The 19,439-nt window shown below is 36.0% G+C and overlaps 1 protein-coding gene across 1 annotated transcript in view; it reads right to left on the reverse strand.

Moving 5' to 3' along the window:
- Positions 1 to 19,439, reverse strand: part of LOC145693069 (spliceosome associated factor 3, U4/U6 recycling protein-like) — an 81,545-nt gene continuing 62,106 nt past the window's right edge. Inside the window, exons 12-16 of the mRNA XM_081768741.1 lie at positions 14,544 to 14,758; positions 12,215 to 12,362; positions 9,095 to 9,228; positions 6,530 to 6,699; positions 1 to 225 (exon numbers count right to left, since the gene is read on the reverse strand). Of these exons, the coding sequence (XP_081624867.1) occupies positions 60 to 225; positions 6,530 to 6,699; positions 9,095 to 9,228; positions 12,215 to 12,362; positions 14,544 to 14,758 (833 nt within the window). The 3' untranslated portion in view covers positions 1 to 59. The remainder of the gene's footprint in view (positions 226 to 6,529; positions 6,700 to 9,094; positions 9,229 to 12,214; positions 12,363 to 14,543; positions 14,759 to 19,439) is intronic.

The following is a 19,439-nucleotide window of genomic DNA, read 5'->3' on the forward strand; positions in this document are numbered from 1 at the left end:
TCAATGATATACAATATTATTTTGATTTTAATACAAATACAAAATACACTTTGTGGCATTTACTTCTTTCCTCCAAGAAGCATTTGCCTGAAATCTGCATTGCTCATGGGTTTGCTGGTTTCTCCATTGTGTTTCTCCCCATTCGCATCAGGAGCAGAATCAGTCGTCTGCTTCAGTTGAACCGTTCGTGGGATTAGCGACAGCTGAGTTCTGCCTCGTCCACGGCTAGAAAAAACAAAAGTAATTAGTTTAATAAAGAGATAATCTACTTTTGGAAATCTCTATATTAACCATAGGTTAACTATAATTGTCTATACTAACTATAACTTGTTCTACAAATTAGATTTATTACCTCAAGTATTTTATTTCCATAAAAAATGAAGAGAACTTGATTGATAAATACTGAAACATAAACTTATAACAATGGAACAATTACCTCGTTATTTCAACAGCTGACAAGTACGTATGATAAGCATATTCCATTAAAAAGGTGTACTGAATAATGAAACGAGTGTACTACCGATTTGATTTTACATACGGGTTGTTTGCCAGAGCTTTCTTATGGTTAACATGTGCGCCTTTGGCACAAAAGTCTCGAGTTCGATTCCCGATAGCTCACTGGACTCGGATTTGATGTTAAGATATAGGTTTATTTTTCATATAGTCTTGATGCTGAAAAACTAAATTAACTAACGACGACCTCTTTGTCATGCTGTAATATTAATAAATGGCTTCTTTGCGAGAATAGTTAAATGAAACGAGATTTCCTGGCTTTAGAGCTGTATGTGAAATTCGAAGCACATTGTTGGGACATTGGCTGATAAAGAAATGTATCATGAGAGACATTCTAGAGGACATGGTGGCAGGAAAGACAGGGAGGAACGAAGGAAGCTACAGCTGATGGGCGGTATCAGAACAGAAAAATTGTATATAAAGACGAAGAGGTTAACTGAAGACTGTGGAGCATGGTAACTTCTCAGTTGCGGAAAATGACCTGCCAACAATGACAGAATACCTATGATGATGAATTCACATCGGGAATCGAACTCGGGTTTTCTAGACAGAAAACGTCAATCGTTTAGTTATGAAGGGGTTCTGCAAATACGAAACTGAAATTTACAATATACCGGCACATAAAGACGTATTTGTATTATGGAAATCAACATTATTGTTGACATTCGCAAATGGAATGTGACAAGCGACTTCCAGTTTGATGATCTGCCAACACTGAATTAACCTGAGTTCTCTGCTGCGGTAACTTTGAAGACCACACTGTTACTCTATACTCAGTTTAGACAACAGTATACAAACTTCATACTATCATACGTAACCACATACAGTCACGAAAGAAAGTATTCTTCAATTGACTAAATTTCTTTTCTAATAACTCAACAATAAATTAACCTATTAAAGTACAGATTTTGGCAAGTTATCAAATTATAAGTATTCTAAAGATAACAACAGAAAGATCATAATTAATTCAATTGTTTCCGAGTTATTGCAAAAGAAAACTTGTCAACTGCCAAATACTTTCTTTTTTGTGTGTACAAGCTGATAAACGCAGCAAATTAGGTAGATATAGTTTAAAGTATGATGGTTTGAGACCACAATGTTCTAACCTCGCCTGTTTGTTTCAGATGGAGTAGGTACAAGCGAAAATAAGATAAACGTTGTGGGTCTGCATACGGCAAGCAAAACCATAAGTGAAATATGGGAAGTAAAGTGTCAGGGCGAAAGAAATCAGACTGTAACCAGGGAACATGGTCCAGATACTGCGTGAGGATGCAGTTTCTAGCCTACAAGCGCTACAAAATACATTTTCCAACTCCGTAGATACGGCGGAACAGAACCATAGGAGCAAACCAGTTTCTTCAGCGGTTCACAAGTGATATGAACTGTAGTTAAAATACCAATATATATCACTTAATTATTAAACATTGAACGTAAGGCCTTGGACAGTTATTTATTTGGACGTACTATTTATTTAGACATTTATTTAGAGAAAAAAACACACTCGTTATCGTGCGCAAGCACTGAGCTATACTATGGAAGACGCAATATGTCAATCACGGCCAGGTGAATATGATTCTACCATCCTGTGGTGTAATCACATTGCGTTCCACTGCCCAATCGGCGCTGTGTACGATTCTCTTTTGATCATGGCTTGCACACAGCCATCCCTGTCGTGAGGTATGCCTTGTACGCAAATCAATTTCACGAAAAAAACGCTTTCCTGTAAATTGATTATTAGGCCCCGTTCGAATGAGCTGGGGAGCTCTTTGACGTCGACGAAGCTTAATGACTTCCCACACATTTGCTGTTTGAATATCCACTCTTCGATACCTACCTTCCTCTGTGGTGTAACACAAGGCACGGTCTCAAAAGTCATGACCGCATACACATTGTACGGTAAAACAGGATCGAAAACAGGCTGCAGGATAGGGATCAACAGGCATTGAAGCGTATTATCACGAGGTAGAAGAAAACAACGTCCACGAAAGTCACTACGGAACTTAATCAGCACCTAAACACACCAGTGACATCCAAACCAGTGAAGCGGAAACTGAATAAAATAAGTATCCATGGGTATGTTGCTAATGCCAACAAAAATTGGACGCTGGAAGACTGGCATAGTGTCGTTTCTTGAACAAGTCACCCATTACCGTTTTGTACGCCATTGTCGAACACACTCTGAAGCATACAAATTGGACTGGCTTCATCCGACTGTCAAACATGGTGGCAGCTCTATTATGATCCGTGGCACTATATCATGGTATTCGGTAGCTCCCTTGTCACACTGTGCGGTCGGGTCACAGAAGCCGTGTATAGAGAACTCTTAGCTAATCAGGTCCCAGTAGTACAAACTTTATTTCCAGACGGGAATGTTAAATTCCAGGATGATAATGCCCCCATAAATACCGTTGGCACTGTTCAACGGTTTCAAGAGCATGCTGATAAGGCTCAACATCTCTCTTGGCCCACTTATTTCCCCAAACCGGAGTATCAACAAGCCCTGTGAGATGTTTTGAAACACAGGGTTCAGATTTCCATCTTCTCCGTCTCTACCTGAACCGGTGGCTGTGCTGTAATGGTTTCGTATCGGTCTACTCCACCCAGAATTCAAGTTCTATTGCGTGCTAAAGGTGGACCAATACAGTATTAATACAAGGTGTTCCAATTTCTACGCGTGTTTCCACTATTTTGTCCAGTATCTATACATATACAGTATATTGCCTTGTTCTGATGCTTACTAAAGTTAACAGCTTGTACATCAACCTGGTTTAAAACAAATAATCTATATATTTCGTTAAGATGTTGGAAGACTTTTCCAACCAAAATTATTTTCATCGTCAGTCGTACTAAATGAATATCGAACCATATCCATGAAACTGATGTGTGGTTTCTTGTAGTAAGTCTACGTGAAAATTCCCGCTAATAGCAACATATGTAAGAACACTATAGGTAACGTGAAATAAGGAAAGAGAATTAGCATTCTGTTCGACACTTCAACAGTATTTACTACATTTGGCAGTAGACTTCTTGATCTAATTTGTCAATTTTATAACGAGATTAACCGAATGAATGTGTGATCGATTAATATGTAATGTCTTAAAATTAGAAATATACTGTTTATCTCACTCTATTCTTCCTGTTTTTCATCTTATCTACGCAGAAACTTTCCTTTATTTTAAGCAGAAGATATTATTCTCAACTTCCTTAAACAAGCTTACACAACATGCATGGTTATCTTTGCGCTACAGTATCACTCTACAATAACAAAAATGTAATCGAATCTTCATTTCTCTCCCACCTCTCTTATAGCTTCTATAGACGGAAAAGCTCTCTCTATATTTCGAAGACTTGTTGACTTGTTTTCTTTGACTAGAAACTATTATGAAAGTGATATTGCGAGATGATAGGGTGTTGCAATCTTTCTTGCTCACCATCAGCGTGATTAGTTTCTAATACTTCTTTTTTTCCTTTTCCCCTCTTATACAACTATTGTAACCTCACTAAAGTAATGAGAAAAACATTGAAAAGATGTAAAACACACATACATAGATTTAGAATCGTTCTTTATTGAAAATGGGAACCCGGAGTTACATCACGAATACAATCATTTGAATTAGAGAGAGAGAAAAAAAAAGGGACAACCTGTTGGACTAGTTCACTGATTTTGCTAATAGTTGTACAAAGATAAAAATGTTAAAAAAAAAAAAAAAAAAAATCGTTGGTGGTTGGATTGTATAGAGTGTCCCACTCGTAAGAGACCCCGGTAAAAATTTATAAATATTTTAATAGAAGAGGATATGAAAGCAAATATGTACATGACATACCTTTATGTTTGAGAAATGAAGGTACATTACAAGAGGTGCTGGAAGTGACCTCTCTCATTTATATTCACAGTTCAACACAGCGCTGCATGTTCGCGAACGTTGCTACCAGAATATTGGGCCGGACTGTCTGGGTTTCACGGCGGATATTCTCACGTAACTCGTCTACGTGGCATCATTGTAAATCTGTAAAATGTGGCAACTATGAGATTCCGCTCGCTATGTATCGGTCTCGTGTTTCAGTGTAGCCTGGCTTACTGTTCGTAGTGTTTCGTGCGACTTGCTTCTTCCGGAGCTATTTGATTCTGACGAGGTATTGATATTCTGTGGAAGAACACGTGTTTCTTGTGAAACAGTATTGGATAAGTGGTTCCTTTAAGATATGTCAGAATAAGTAAATTCACAAAACATACGTTTATGGAGTAGTGACAACCAGCATGCAGTCGTTGAAGAATCCCTTCATTTACAGACCAGCAAGATGGGGCAACACGCCACACATTTAAGACGAGTACGGCTGCAGTGGAATCATTTTCCCCCAAGAGTGATTTTCAAAGGATTACGGCCCCCAGGTCACCTGACTTAACCCCTGACCTTTTTCTGTGGGGTCACCTTAAAGGTAATGTGTACAAGAACAAACCACACACCATCCACGAGTTATGAGAGAACATCCACATGAAATCCAGGCAATCGCGCCTACTGCTTTGGCAGCAACATTCACTAACATGCAGCGCCTCTTCAACTGTGTATATAAGTGAGGGAGATCACTTCCAGGGCCTCTTGTAATGTACCTTCATTTCTCAATGATAAAGGTATGTCATCTACAAATTTGGTTTCATATCCTCTTTTATTAAAATTTTTATATACTTTTCCTGGGGCCTCTTACGAGTGGGATACCCTGTAGTTTAGGATGCTTACGCTTATATAAGACATGGACCTCCCAAACTTAATGAGGGAGCTGAACCACATGAGCTCCTGCTGGAAATTGAACCTGGGTTTCCAGCGTCGAAGACATGTACGCTAAGCGTATAGTTACGAGGACGCTTTAAAAGAAAGAAAGAAAGAAAAAAAAAAAAAAAGAGAAACAGAACATCTTTTGGAGCTGGGTAGACTACTGCTTTAGAAATTGATCTTAAACACAAACGATTATAACACACTGACCATCTCGTTTCAAGCCTGACAACGTCTAAGGAAAAGAGATTTTAAATATTATGAAATTAAAGTCGAAAATTAATAAAATGATCTTGAAATATAAGAAGAGAATTTTTCTGTTTAATTTGGTATCTGTTATGCAGAGAGGCTGAAATGTAACTTCCTATTTTAAAGTACTTATAATTTATTTATATATTGTAATATTTTTCTCAATTTTTTCGTGTATGCTTCCGCTTCAGACAGAGAGATACAGAGAAGCCCAAGAACCATGGCTGGATGCTTTACTCTGTAGAAGCATACCCAGCTAGCGGCATATTACGAAATTTGGACATTACTCAAGTGCAATGATGGTAAGAACTACTTAAAGAAGACATTCTCAAGTTGACGCAAAGATGTTGGTGAATGGCTGAATGCTATTGTTGTTCGTGAATAGCTGATTGCCCACTTCCCTAGGAAATGGATGAATCATCGTGGTCAGCCGGAAGCCCTGACGTACCACCCTGCGACTTTCGGATTGGATATGAATTTAGTATCCCTTTCAGCGGCGGGGATACGTAAGAAGTGGGCCTGTAATTTAACGTAGGATTCGAACCACATGAGCTCCCGTCGGGAATCAAATCTGTGACTTTTTGCTTTGGGGTAGGTTAGAAGCAAGTCTGCTCTACCAAACCAACGATTTTGGAAGAACTTGAAAGGCGAATTAAGAAATATTATGTCTTCCATCTCACAAGCTAGATTTCCCGGTGACATCAGTAGATGCAGCTTTAGCAGTTGGTGACAAACGCTGATCCCTATATCGAAGTTTAAATAAACTCCATGCTATACGCTCTCTTCGCATACTCATTTCTTGTAATAATTATAGTTAAAAAATAAATCGTAAGAAGATTAAAATAGGAAGATACTTTTCAATCAGCCAGTAGGCATGAAACTCAGGACCTTTTTTCTTCATTGTACATCTAAGATGATACAGTAGAGCATGGTTTCAAATAAAATAATAAAAAAGATTATTCTATTATTCTACAGATAAAAAATAATTTGTCTCTTACGGTCCAGTTTCCTTTGGTCCTCCTCCAAGAGAATTAACTGGCGTTGATTGGCTGCTTCTTTGTGACAGAGGTACTGTTTTCCTATCTGGAGGCTTACTTATGGCTACAGATATAATTTTATCCTTTAGTTGTAAACCATCAGTCTTTATTAGGGCATGAGCAGCGTTGGCCTAAAAATAGAAGAAACTGGTTATTTCACTCGGGAAAAAATAAATATAATTAAATATTGTGGCCAATGCACTTCTTTTACCCTACTTTTAAAAGTATGAATATTGTGACCCAAACAAAATTATAGATATTCTGAAATGACGTCAAAGACAAAGAGATTATACAAGAAGATGGTTGGAATCAACTGACTTCCTTTACACTTTATAATGAAACTTCACAAAGTGAAAAAGTGCTTAACTGAATCGGAAGTCGAATCCAGGTCTCCAGCTTACGGTTCACTAACCCAGTAGTTCTCAACCGTTGTTTCGCGACACACTGGTGTCACGCAGTCCCCTAAGGTGTATCGCGAAATTTCAGAATTTAAAAAATCATGGAAAATTTAATAATAATTAGTAAAAATCGAGAAAAACTGTAACAATCAATACCTCCTGCTGTAGCAACAATGCTCAGTGTTATATGGATTCGTCATAAAAACTAATTGGTTTCAGTATTATAACATATATTATTATTATTATTATTATTTATAATAAAAATATCAAGCAAGTGTGTCGCGATGTATTGACGTTCAGTAAAGTGTGTCATCAGTCAAAAAAGTTTGAGAACCACTGCACTAACCGATGCGCTACGAATTTAATGAGAGTTGCTGTACTTTCCACGTAGGCAGAAAAGTATGAGCACAAACCTCAAGAGTAATGGGTGTATAGTTGTTCTGAGGGCCGACTGGGTAACGTACTGGTTAGCATAACGAACGGTAGACCGTAGACCCAGGTTCGACTGACGCCTGTCAAGGTTCCTTTCACTGCTTGATTTATTTTTGTTTGCTAAAGTATAGCGTCCCTTTTCAGTAGCGTAGTTATATGAGACGAGAATCTACAGTTTCATAACCGAGCCACTGTAATGTTTGGATTTTATAATGTTTTCCCACAGGAAATAGAACTGGGGTCCACGTACACTAAAGGCCATGCGCTAGCCACTAAGATCTAAAACTTGGAATTTTCGTCGAAAGATCTGTTTTAGACATGTTTAGAAAGCAGCTAAACATGCAACATGAAAACCGAAAGTTTTTTTAATTGGTGGTGTGAAGGAAACAAAAATAAAATAAATATGCAAATAAATGAATAATGATGTCGATCTGTCGTACTCATTACAGATGGGGATAATTAGCAAAGTAGTGACCATACAAAATGTTGAATATAAAAAAAATCTCTTGTCTAATTACTACAGCTTAAAATTTTGTATGAGAAATGCTGCTTCATAAGTTATTACGATTAATACAGGGTGTCCGAGAAGTCCTTCCCTGATTACAGAAATTGATAACTCAGGCTAGAAATAAGATAGAAATATGAAACTGGTGTTGAATTGTTTACAAACTATAAAAGTTTTTGTCTGTGTTAGGTTTGTTCTGTTTTACCAAGTCTCAATTTTTTTTGTTTTAGGTTTGTAGTACGTAAGTAAGAAGCCCAAGAAGCCATGCCAACCAACCAGGAGAAGGCACAGTGTGTCCTGTGGTACCATGAGACACGATCACCAACCACGGTGCAGAGACAGTTCCAGACAACATTTGGGAGGACTCCACCTGATGTCAAGAGCATTAAAGCCTGGTATGAGAAGTTCAAGAACACAGGGTCGGTTGCTGACCTTCCGAGGTCTGGTCGACCAAGAACCTCAGCAGACACGGTGGAGGCTGTGCGGCAGTCTTTTCTGAGAAGTCCTAAGAAATCGGTGCGCAGGGCCTCACGTGAATTACAGATGCCAAAAAGCTCTATCCATGACATTTTACACAAACGTTTATTGTTTCGTGCTTACAAAGTGCAACTCGTTCAGGCCTTGTTGCCCGACGACGGTACACGTCGATATGACTTTGCGGTCGAAATGCTATCACGTATTGAGGACGATAATGGTTATCTCAGACGAATTGCCTTTTCCGACGAAGCGACATTCTTTGTCAGTGGAGTAGTGAATCGCCATAATGTACGCATTTGGGGTTCAGAACCCCCCAGGGAGGTCAGGGAGTTCACCAGAGGCAGTCCAAAGGTGAATGTTTGGTGCGCGTTATTGCACGATCGAATTATCGGGCCATTCTTCTTCGCTGAGGATACTCATGTGGAAGTGTACTGATGTGACCAAAACTTTTATAGTTTGTAAACAATTCAACACCAGTTTCATATTTCTATCTTATTTCTAGCCTGAGTTATCAATTTCTGTAATCAGGGAAGGACTTCTCGGACACCCTGTAAGTTATGTTGAAATAATTAATAAAAATTATACTGCTACCTCAATATGAACCGTTAAATTGAAAATAATACTTATTTGCTTCATTTGCTGTAGATCTATGAAGTCAGGAGTGATTACCTTAATCAGGTTTCCTACTATTACTATAATGAAATAATTGATTACCTCATCCTCGAAGTCCACATACGCTAAGCCTTTGGAATGTCCATTTCTATATGTCACAAGACGGACATCTTTTAGGGTACCATATTGCTTGAAAAGCTCTATGAGATCATCTTTCGTTGTAGAAAGCGGAAGGCCTAATAAAAAAGGAAGAAAACAATAGTAATAACATTAGATTCCCTTAAAAACTTTGTTAATATTCAGCTACCAGATTGACTGCATTTTAACAATAGTATTCACTGAAAAGCCATTGGTCGTGCCTCCTGAGACAAAATAAAATTATTAAGATTTCAACCTCACAAAAGAATAACAGTTAAGAAATTCACTATTTAATGAAAAATATGGAATTCCCCTCCTACCGGGGAAAAAATCGGACATATTATTTCTAACGGATAAAAGAAAAGAAAAAAGACTGTACCCACCAAAAAACACGAGTCTCATGGCGTACATCCAATATGAATTATTTCCGACTTTCACGACCAAACAAATGAGCATATAAAAGTAAATTTATCCATTTTACAAGAAGTGCTGGAGTACTTGATTTTTATTTCCCGTAGTCGGAAATATATATTCACAGCAGCAATTACAGGAATATTTACGTAATGAAGAGCAAAAGCGAAATTACAAACAAACCGTAACCGTATCACTCGTCAGACTGGTACGTATTTATATATCTAATTGGTATTTGTTTCTATTTAGAAAATGGTACACTTAACTTGTTTGTCTCTTCAAATTTCTATTACTGATTTTTATACCAGGGTTCGAATTCTTTAATACTCATATAAACTGCCAAACGAATAAGAATCTTACATGGCGATTTGTACTTAATTTTATGTCTATAAATAGAACAAGATTATAAACCTGACGGAGAGACTGGATGGTGGTGAAATAGTTGAAGGAATGAAATAGGAAAAAATGGAAATATTCGAAGGAAACTCCAAAGAACTAATATATGCAACAAACAATCGACCCCTGAAAACTCAAACATTTGATATCATAAGAGGTTTGTAAATTATTTAATTAAATAAAATTAGATTGTTCTATAAAAACATTGATCACAAATAGTAAAATATATACAAACGATAAAATGACACATTTTAAAATGTATAACGAGATGAGCAATTTTCTTCACTAAGTCTACACATTATATAACATCACATGCTTTTAAATAATAGATAATGCAAATTCGAAGACAAATAAAATTACACTGCTTTCGATACTATTGGTATTATTACAATTATCACCACAAATCCTCTATTACTAACGCCTATTTGCATCTCTCTACTTCATGTCTTTCTATAAACTACTGATGCTGTCCAGTATACAGTCACGAACATAAATAAGAGAGGTCTTTATTTCTTATGGCTCCAACCTCTACTTATTTATGTTTGAGGTTGTACAAGTGACCGAAAATGAGCTTTTTTTCTAAAGTATGTTTTATGTTTTAAACTAAATCAAGAGGGGCACAACAGCTTATCCCTGCTATGAACCGGATATATGGAAATCTTACTTATAATTACCACCTAGCATTTGTGCGAGTTTTTCACACGAATATATATATATATAATAAAACGACATATTTATAGCTACAAGGGTTGTGCCCTCTTATTCTGCACCAAGAATACACTATCACTTTTAAAACATTTTTGAAGGTACTAAGACTCAGTTATGTGTAAATATATATATATATATATATATATATATATATATAAGTTCTAGTGTGGCCCCTCTATTGTAATTTTGTACCATAAGTATTGCTTTTTCTTTTGAGCACCTAGCACAGGTTGGCATGACTTTTTCGCCACGAATAATTTTTTACTCAGCTTTATTTCTCTTACTTTCGCGTAAAATGGTGTATTTGTAGCGATAACGGTTATGTCCTCCTAAGGTTAACCTGCACCGAAGAATCACCTATAGAATACGATGTTTGAAGGTACTAAGATCAAAATAGGCTGAATGTATATATAATAGATTTCTGGTGTGACCGTTATTGTAAATCTGAAGCACATCCACGTCTGACAAGAATAAATATTCGACCACGGCGAACTAATTAATATTCGAGCACGCCACTAGTAAGACCACAAGTAATTAACGTAATACTTGATTATCTTAATTATATAGGTAACGATCAACTGCGATATAATCTATGCAGTATTATTTGCTTTACTGGAAACCTTCATAAATAAACTGAGAGAATCAGTTATTGACAGATCAACCGTAACATCCTCAATATCTCAACATTTTACGGTACAAACCTTTGCCAAGCTATCAATCTAACAGCATGCATATATACGTGCAAACTTGCAACATGGGGAGATTTTGTCTCCTTGTTCTTGATTCCAACTCCAAACAGTATGATTATTTCTGTAAATGGAAAGAAGGCACATACTGAATTTAACTAAATTCGAATAAGATTTATGTTATCGCGGAACAGATAGACGGACAGATTGACAGGCACACAAACGCCAATCGAGTCGAATGACAGCTTTGCTAACGCTTGCTTCAACTATGATTTTTTTTATTTTATTTAACTGTGCTAATTAATAGAAAAAAAGAGCATATATAACTAACTCCTTGCATAAACCCAAAGGAAACAAAACTGAACTTTGATTTGGATACTCTGGACAGAAGGTAAAATAATAGTATCATCGACACTCGCACGCGTAGAATATTTGTATTGTGCAAGTTATTAAGCACAAGAAGATAACCGCGAACAATAGCGTATACTGCGAGACGTATTGCTTATAATAATATATTTTACTTTATTTTATCTTATCCCCATACACTCTCCATGCTTTTATTTCGTTTTCGTAATGCTAAGATTGGAATTAGCGAAAATTCGATGTAGCTAGTTAAATCAATCAACTTGTTGCATAAAAGAATTTTTCGTTTTACTTACTAATTACACGCAAATTTATTTTGCATTACGATGGGAAAAGTCATGTCTTTTATGTGGAAATAATATCTCTTAGTGAGCAATATTCTAGGCATCAACACATCATTTTGTCCTCAACATCTTCTTCCTCTTCATAATAATAACAATAATCGTTGATTAATATCACAGTAACTATTACCATAATAACGCTTCACATGTATCATTAAGATAATTATTTATAATAATACCTTTCACAAAAAGTTTGTTTTTCTCCAAATCCGTACTGTACTTGAAACCAGGTTGCCTCGTCTTCCTATCTGGATCGCACCTGGAAACGAACATAGGTCTGCCACCTAGGATTTCCCGGTCCTTCTTCAATGCTTCCTCCACTTCTAACTGTCAACATATATGATAGGTACATTTACTGCAGACACTGAGCAAAAATGTTACAAAATTATTCAATACATTAACTGTTCAAAACAGCTTCGAAAATCTACAGCATTATTCGTGAAATTAATGTGTGTGTGCCAATATCCTCTCATTAATATACTTCAATTGCGGATTCACAATTGGACACCAAAGAAAGAAAGAAAAAAAAACTCATCGCATAGTAAACACTTTATCTGAAATTCAAGAGGTTTTCCCAATTCACCCCAAAATCATTTACTCAAGCCCTTCCCTCTTTTCCCTTCATAAAATCATTATAATTGGCTCTTTGAAACACTCGCCAAAGGATTGTCAGATGTCCAGATGAAAAATTCGTCCTATATTCACTACAAAATTAAATTCAGATTAAGAAAAATTTAGATAAAAAAAAAAATCATTTTTGAATGACTGCAATATACATAATAAAAATAAGCACAACTGTTGGAAACACCGAGTCTCTAACAGCCGATTTCTTAAATTAATACTTATCTAGACCACATCTACTACCTTTCAAAACTATCTCATCTATCTTTATGATTACGATTAATGATTTTCTGCTGATATATTGAGGGAATTACATTTTGAATAAATACATATGAATATATACAGAAGATAACACTGTTTTAAATATTACTTCGTTTTTATTTAGTTTTATACTCTACTATTATGACCTTCAGTATAATAGGCATCGGGATCCACATCAATGTATACCAAAAACTAGCAGTTAACCGCTCCCTGAGAGAGAAACTTTACTTCAGGAGAAACTATGTTAACATGAACTACAGAGTCGAGAAAAATGTATTTGAAATGAACTGTTTATCACCTACGAAACTATGAAATTATTACAAGCTGTATCATAACATTAACAACTACAACGAACCCATAACATAACGTATCGTTTACATCAATTAGCTACTGATAATTTACTTAATTGAGAACTGAATAACTATTAGTGCTAAGCGACTTACGGTCCAAGTTGTAGTTAATGTTTACATAGTTTCTTCTAAAGTTATCTTTACTACCGTATTTTTACGTTATCTTCACCATAAGAAATATATATTCTTACCGGGAAAGATTTCCTGCAAGTCTTTACTTGATGACTTTGGTGTTACTTAATTAGAAGAGAAACAGCACAATTTGCATTTCTCTATAAAACTGTTAAAGGCATTTTACACAATTCTGACTTTCTGGGTTCACTTTGTTTTAGTGTTAGGAAAGACTCTTTGCGCGTTAGGTTATCCTTTTATTATGGTAAATCGCGCAATAATTTGCATAAAAACTCGTCTCTTATAGGACTTAGCAAAAAGCATAACGAAATGATACTATGCAATACGGATATAGATTTCTCCATGCAGTTTAAAATATATTTATCTAGTGTTAAAGGAATTTTAATCTAAACTAATACTTGATGATACTATAAATTTCATACCCCATTTGATATATTTATTGCGTAAATAGAGCTTTATGTATCCATAAATGTACTGTGTATTATATATGTAAATATGTTTAATAGCTGATATGGAACGTGACGAGAGTTGCTATTACGTTTTACTTTTTATATCTACAGAAATATGTTGAAATAAATGTCGAAGTTTATATGTTTATACATGTATTTTCTAACAATTGTAAATAATATTGATATGAGCACTCATAAAGTTGAAAAAAAATGAAATCTTTGAGTTTTACGTCCCACGGTTATGCCGGTTAGGCTAAAGGAGACGGTGATGATGAGTGATGAATGAAATGGTGGAATGAAGAAAGTGGGAGGAAACGGGAGAACCCCGAGAAAACCCACGCACACGGTGTTTGTCCACCACAGAGTTCACTTGGTGGGGGCTGGGATCGAACCCGGGACCCCAAGCACCAGAGGTGAACGCTCTACCACTGAGCCACCGCGGCCCCCCACTCATAAAATTGTCAACTTTCTTCTTCTTCTCTCTTAACTGGAACTTGTATTGTATAAATGACGTCACGTATGCCTATTCTAATTGGAGAAACCCTGTTATAGGTAATATATGAATAATAATAAAAAAATATAATAATAAAGTAGTAACTTTTGTCTCTCTGGGTGTCTCAATAAGTTGAATATATTCATTGAATATATATTATTTATTGTTTTTAAAAGGAAGTTAATATTTCGTAATTTCTTACCTCTGATTCCAGTTCCACGTAACAGTATCCTTTAAATCTCCCTTTAAAATCCCTAACCATTCTCAGATCAGTTATCGTCCCAACTTTTGAAAATATTTCTCGAATTGCTTGCTCTTCGACACTATAATCGAGATTACTAACAAACACTGTGCGATTGTCCTTAGAAGAATCATGTTCTATAGTAACGCCATGAGCTGAATTACTGGTATCGACCACTGAAAAGACAATTCGACATACGAAATTAATACTTTTTTATATTACATGTATCAACCAAAAACTAGTAAAAATATTTCAAGTAATTTGCTTTTCATGCCCAATTCGATTTCCCTTTACTTCAGCCCTCTCTCTCTCCATAATAATATTTGGTCTAGGAATTAATTCGTGCGGTTTTTAATAAAATTGAAGCTTTATTTCAAAAACAAAGTAAATGAATACGTTAACAAAAATACTGTCCATCGCTAGTCACTACTTTCTCCCATCTTTCAGGCAATTTACGGATTCCGTGTCGAAAGAATTCCTCATCTTTTGACGCAATCTAATCAAAGATCCATTTTTCGATATTTTCTGAAGAAGTGAACCGCTGTCCAATCAAATCGTTATTCATGCAATCGATCAAGTAGTAGTTAGACGGAGCAGTGTCTGGTGAATATCGCGGGTGGAGTAACACTTTCCATCCGACATTTTCCAAATAGGTTTTGACCGGTTTTGCGACATGTGGTCGAGCGTTATCATCTTGATAAATAAGTTTATTATGCCTGTTATTCCATTCTGGTCGTTTTCAGGCCAGAGCTTGCTTCAAATGCATTAATTGTTGTCGATAGCGGTGTCCATTAATAGTTTCACCAAGTTTCAGAAGTTCATAGTACACCACACGTTTCAAATCCCACCATATATACAGCATAACCTTTGCACAATGAATATCTCGTTTCGGTTGTGAAGGACCTGGTTCACCTTGCTTCACCCAGGCCTTTTTTCGTTTAGGATTCTCGTAATGAATCCACTTCTCATCACCAGTTACAATTCGATGCAAAAATCCCTTCCTTTTCTGTCTTTGAAGCAGCAATTCGCAAACGGTTTTTCTTCTTTCAACGTCTTTCTTTTCAATTCATGTGAAACCCAATAAGACATCTTTTGAATCATTCCTATGGCTTTGAGACGTTTGGAAACTGTTGTTTTCTCAACTCCAAATGCTTCTGCAAGTTCGTCCTGCGTTTGACACGAATCCTGATCAAGCAATGCTCTCAATTCTTCATCTTCAAATTCTTTTGGCTGTCCAAATTGCTTTTGGTCTTCCAAGCTGAAATCACCACCTTTAAACCGTGCAAACCACTTCTGACACGTTCGCTCAGCTAGAGCATGGTCACCAAACACTTCCACTAAAATATGATGACTTGCGGTAGCACTTTTCTTCATGTTAAAGCAATGAAGAATAACTCCCCGCAAAAACACTTTATCAGGCACAAAATGCGCCATTTTCAGTTGAAGAAAAAATGTTGTTGTTTCCGCTTCAAGCAACTGACATATACTAAACAAGATGCTCAATGACAGTAGTTTTCAACGCATGTTTGGATCAACGAAACTATGGGACAATAAGCTAGTTACGCCATCTTTTGTAAAACCGCACGAATTAATTCCTAGACCAAATATATATATATATATATATATAATTTTCATATATACACGTTGAATATGTTCTATACAGGGTTTCCACAAAAAAAGTGAAGATCGATTTCCCTGATATAAATTCTTGAATATAAATGAGAAGATATGGGGTAAGTTCTATCATACACTTTTTTAACAGACTCCTTCATTCCCATACCCGTCCAACATACACCTTTAATTACCATTTACATATTAGTTATGTTCAATATGAGTAATTATTATTTATACAAAATTTAACATGTAAGTATATAATAATACATGTATGATACAGTAACACATACTTTGACATTGCAAATTAGACATTTCTTTTGCTTGAAGAAACAATAAAAAGCAGTCAAAAATATACTGTCAACTCTATCTAAGCCTAATACTATCAGTCCTAATATCACCAAATTTGAGACATTTACATTTTTAAATATAATTTTGTTTTGCTTTCAGTTCTTGAATTTGTTCTACGAGAGCGTCTTGTTCTTGTTTGTAACATAATTCCATTTGTTTCTTCCTTCTTCCAATTTCTTAACTTCAGCACTTAGTTTTCTTCTTTTCCCTTTTATTTTACTTTCCTCTGCACTTTGGATTAGTTTCTGTTTAAGGTATTCATCATAGCGTCTCCGAGCTTAACAAACTGAGAGAAGCATTTCCCAAGCCAAGAAAACTACTGCTTTCTCGGAAGCTACGTTAATTATCGTCAGCATGAAAAGGTCTTACGCAGTCCACAGGTTTTGGCACCTCTTCATGTGCTTGCATGTCCTGTCCTCGCATATATATATATATATATATATATATATATATATATATATATATATATATATATATATATATATATATTATCACGCGCTACCCTAGCCAACTGTTTTTAAGTTGGTCACAAGGAAGTGCCTGAGGTTCGATTCATATCAAAGTTGAACCACACGAGTGTGACGTAATGTCACGTGGTATTATCATGGGGGCAAATGGGGAATAAAACGAGCCCTGTGGGGCTTCTAACCCTCTTCGCTCGCTCAGCTATGTTTCGTAATGTAAGTAAATCACTTCAAGGAAGCGAATGCTTACCTTTCCCTTACTCCTGGTGCCTCCGGCACGTACAAGGGTAAATGAGTATTATTTTTACCTTATTTTAATGATAGAAGTGTTATAAAAATTAAATAAATAAAAATTTTCCTTGAGCCGGGTTTGGACCCACGCCAAAGGAGATCTTCATTACTACCCCGCTTGCTAGCATGCTCGGCTACGAGGACCGACAGCACCTGTCATTTGATTTGTGATATATGTATGCTACGTGGCGAGAAACGGATAACTCCAATAAGTCAGAATTGTGTATGGCTAGAGTCGAGCGTGATTAAAATATATGCCCTGGAACGCCTTATCTCGAGGTTCGGTGATACCATTGGCCACCCAGGTTCTCTTATCCAACTCCATTGGACTATTTTCTATGGGATTGTCTAAAGGAGAAGGAGTACGCCACAAAGCCCACTACCATCAATGAACTGGACAGCATCCGAAGGGAGATAGCAGCCATTCCTGCCGAAACCCTGTGTCAAGCTATACTGAATATGATTGTTCTGGCCGAAGAATGTTTTCGTCAAGACGCAATTTTCAAACTCTGTGCACAGTGCGAAACTCCGTCTTTTGGCAATGAGATCCACATAGTTGGTAATAAATGTCGTGTTCAACATGCTTCACAAATGCAATTTAAATGTATCACATCAATATGGCCCATCCAGTATAGTATTATTTTTTTTACCACGTTTGTTCTTAGCGGAATCACAATACTTACTCAATAATTATTTTGTATTTGTACAGTACTTAATTTAACGCTTCTTTGTTGTAATATCTGTAACTAGCTCAAATGTTCATTCTTCACACAGGGAAAATACGTTTATGGAAAATATTTGAACTCCTTTCCCCTTTGGATATGAATATCAATGAAAGTTTAATGATGAAAATTTATAAAACACTATATGTTATGGATAAATTTTGAACCCTTTTATTCCCTTAGGATGCGCGCTTTAATCAAAGTGACATGACAGAAACCCAGCTTGAGGCAGGTGCTAACTATGCTCCAAAATTAGTTTCAAACGACTGAGCTATTTTCCTATAATGCGATCACAACGTCCATTTCAATGTCGCAAAAAAATATACGTACCTCCTCCTCCTTTCTTAAAACGGAAATTTTCAATAACTCTGAGACAGGTATCCCTTATTTTTATTGAAGAATTTGTATACTGAATTTGACGTCCACAACTTGATGTTCTCGTGAGATACTGTAATTTTGGCATTAATTTGTAACCTCTTCTACCACCCTTATGACACGTCATTTAATCAAAGTAAAAAGACGAAAACATAGCACGAAGTAGGTACTATATTCCAAAATTTACTACAATTGTTCAACTATTTCCCACTCCCTAAAATGGAAAATTTCAAAAACCGGAGGCACGTTTCCCCTTATTTTTAATGAAGAATTTATATGCGAGTTTAATTTTCCTAACTTGAGAGCTTTTGAGATACTGTACTTTTGGCATATGAGCCCCCGCTAACCCTTTTAGGTTACACTCTTCAAAGTAACATGATAAAAATTTAGATACAGGTAGGTATTAATTATGTTCCAAATTTCATTTTAAACTATTCAACCGTTTTCCCGGGATGCAATCATAAACAAAAAAAAAAACATCGATTTTATTATAAAGAAAGTATTTATAAAAAATGACCCCCTAGACTACCTTAAAACGACAATTTTCAAAAACCCTAGGATATGGTCCGTTTATTTTCAATGAAGAGTTTACGTACCAAGTTTCACCTTCCTAACTTGACAAGCTCGTGGGATGCTCAATTTCTCGCATAAATTAGACCCCTCCACATCTCTCCTCAGAACATGCATTTTAATCCACGTAACATAATAAAATCCAGTTCGAGGTGGTTCATAACTATATCCAAAAATCAGGGTTGGCTGGTTTAAACCAAAAAGCGAAAAATGTTCGTAAAAGTGTGTGTTCGTAAAATCTTGATGGACGCACATTTGTGGGTTATCACGTTTCACTCCCATATATTATTCGTATTATATTCAGATCTAAATTCCCCATTCATTACTCAAAGGGATTATACCACAAAAGCAACTTTTGTTTTTTGTACAAGTTTATGAATGTTTCTTATGTGATTTTTTTATAGTTTATTATTATATACTACAAAAGCAACTTTTGTGTTTTGTATAAGTTTACGAATGTTTCTTATGTGATT

This window comes from Thermobia domestica, chromosome 8 (genome assembly GCF_964235325.1).
Source record: "Thermobia domestica chromosome 8, izTheDome1.hap1.1, whole genome shotgun sequence".
NCBI lineage: Eukaryota > Metazoa > Arthropoda > Insecta > Zygentoma > Lepismatidae > Thermobia > Thermobia domestica.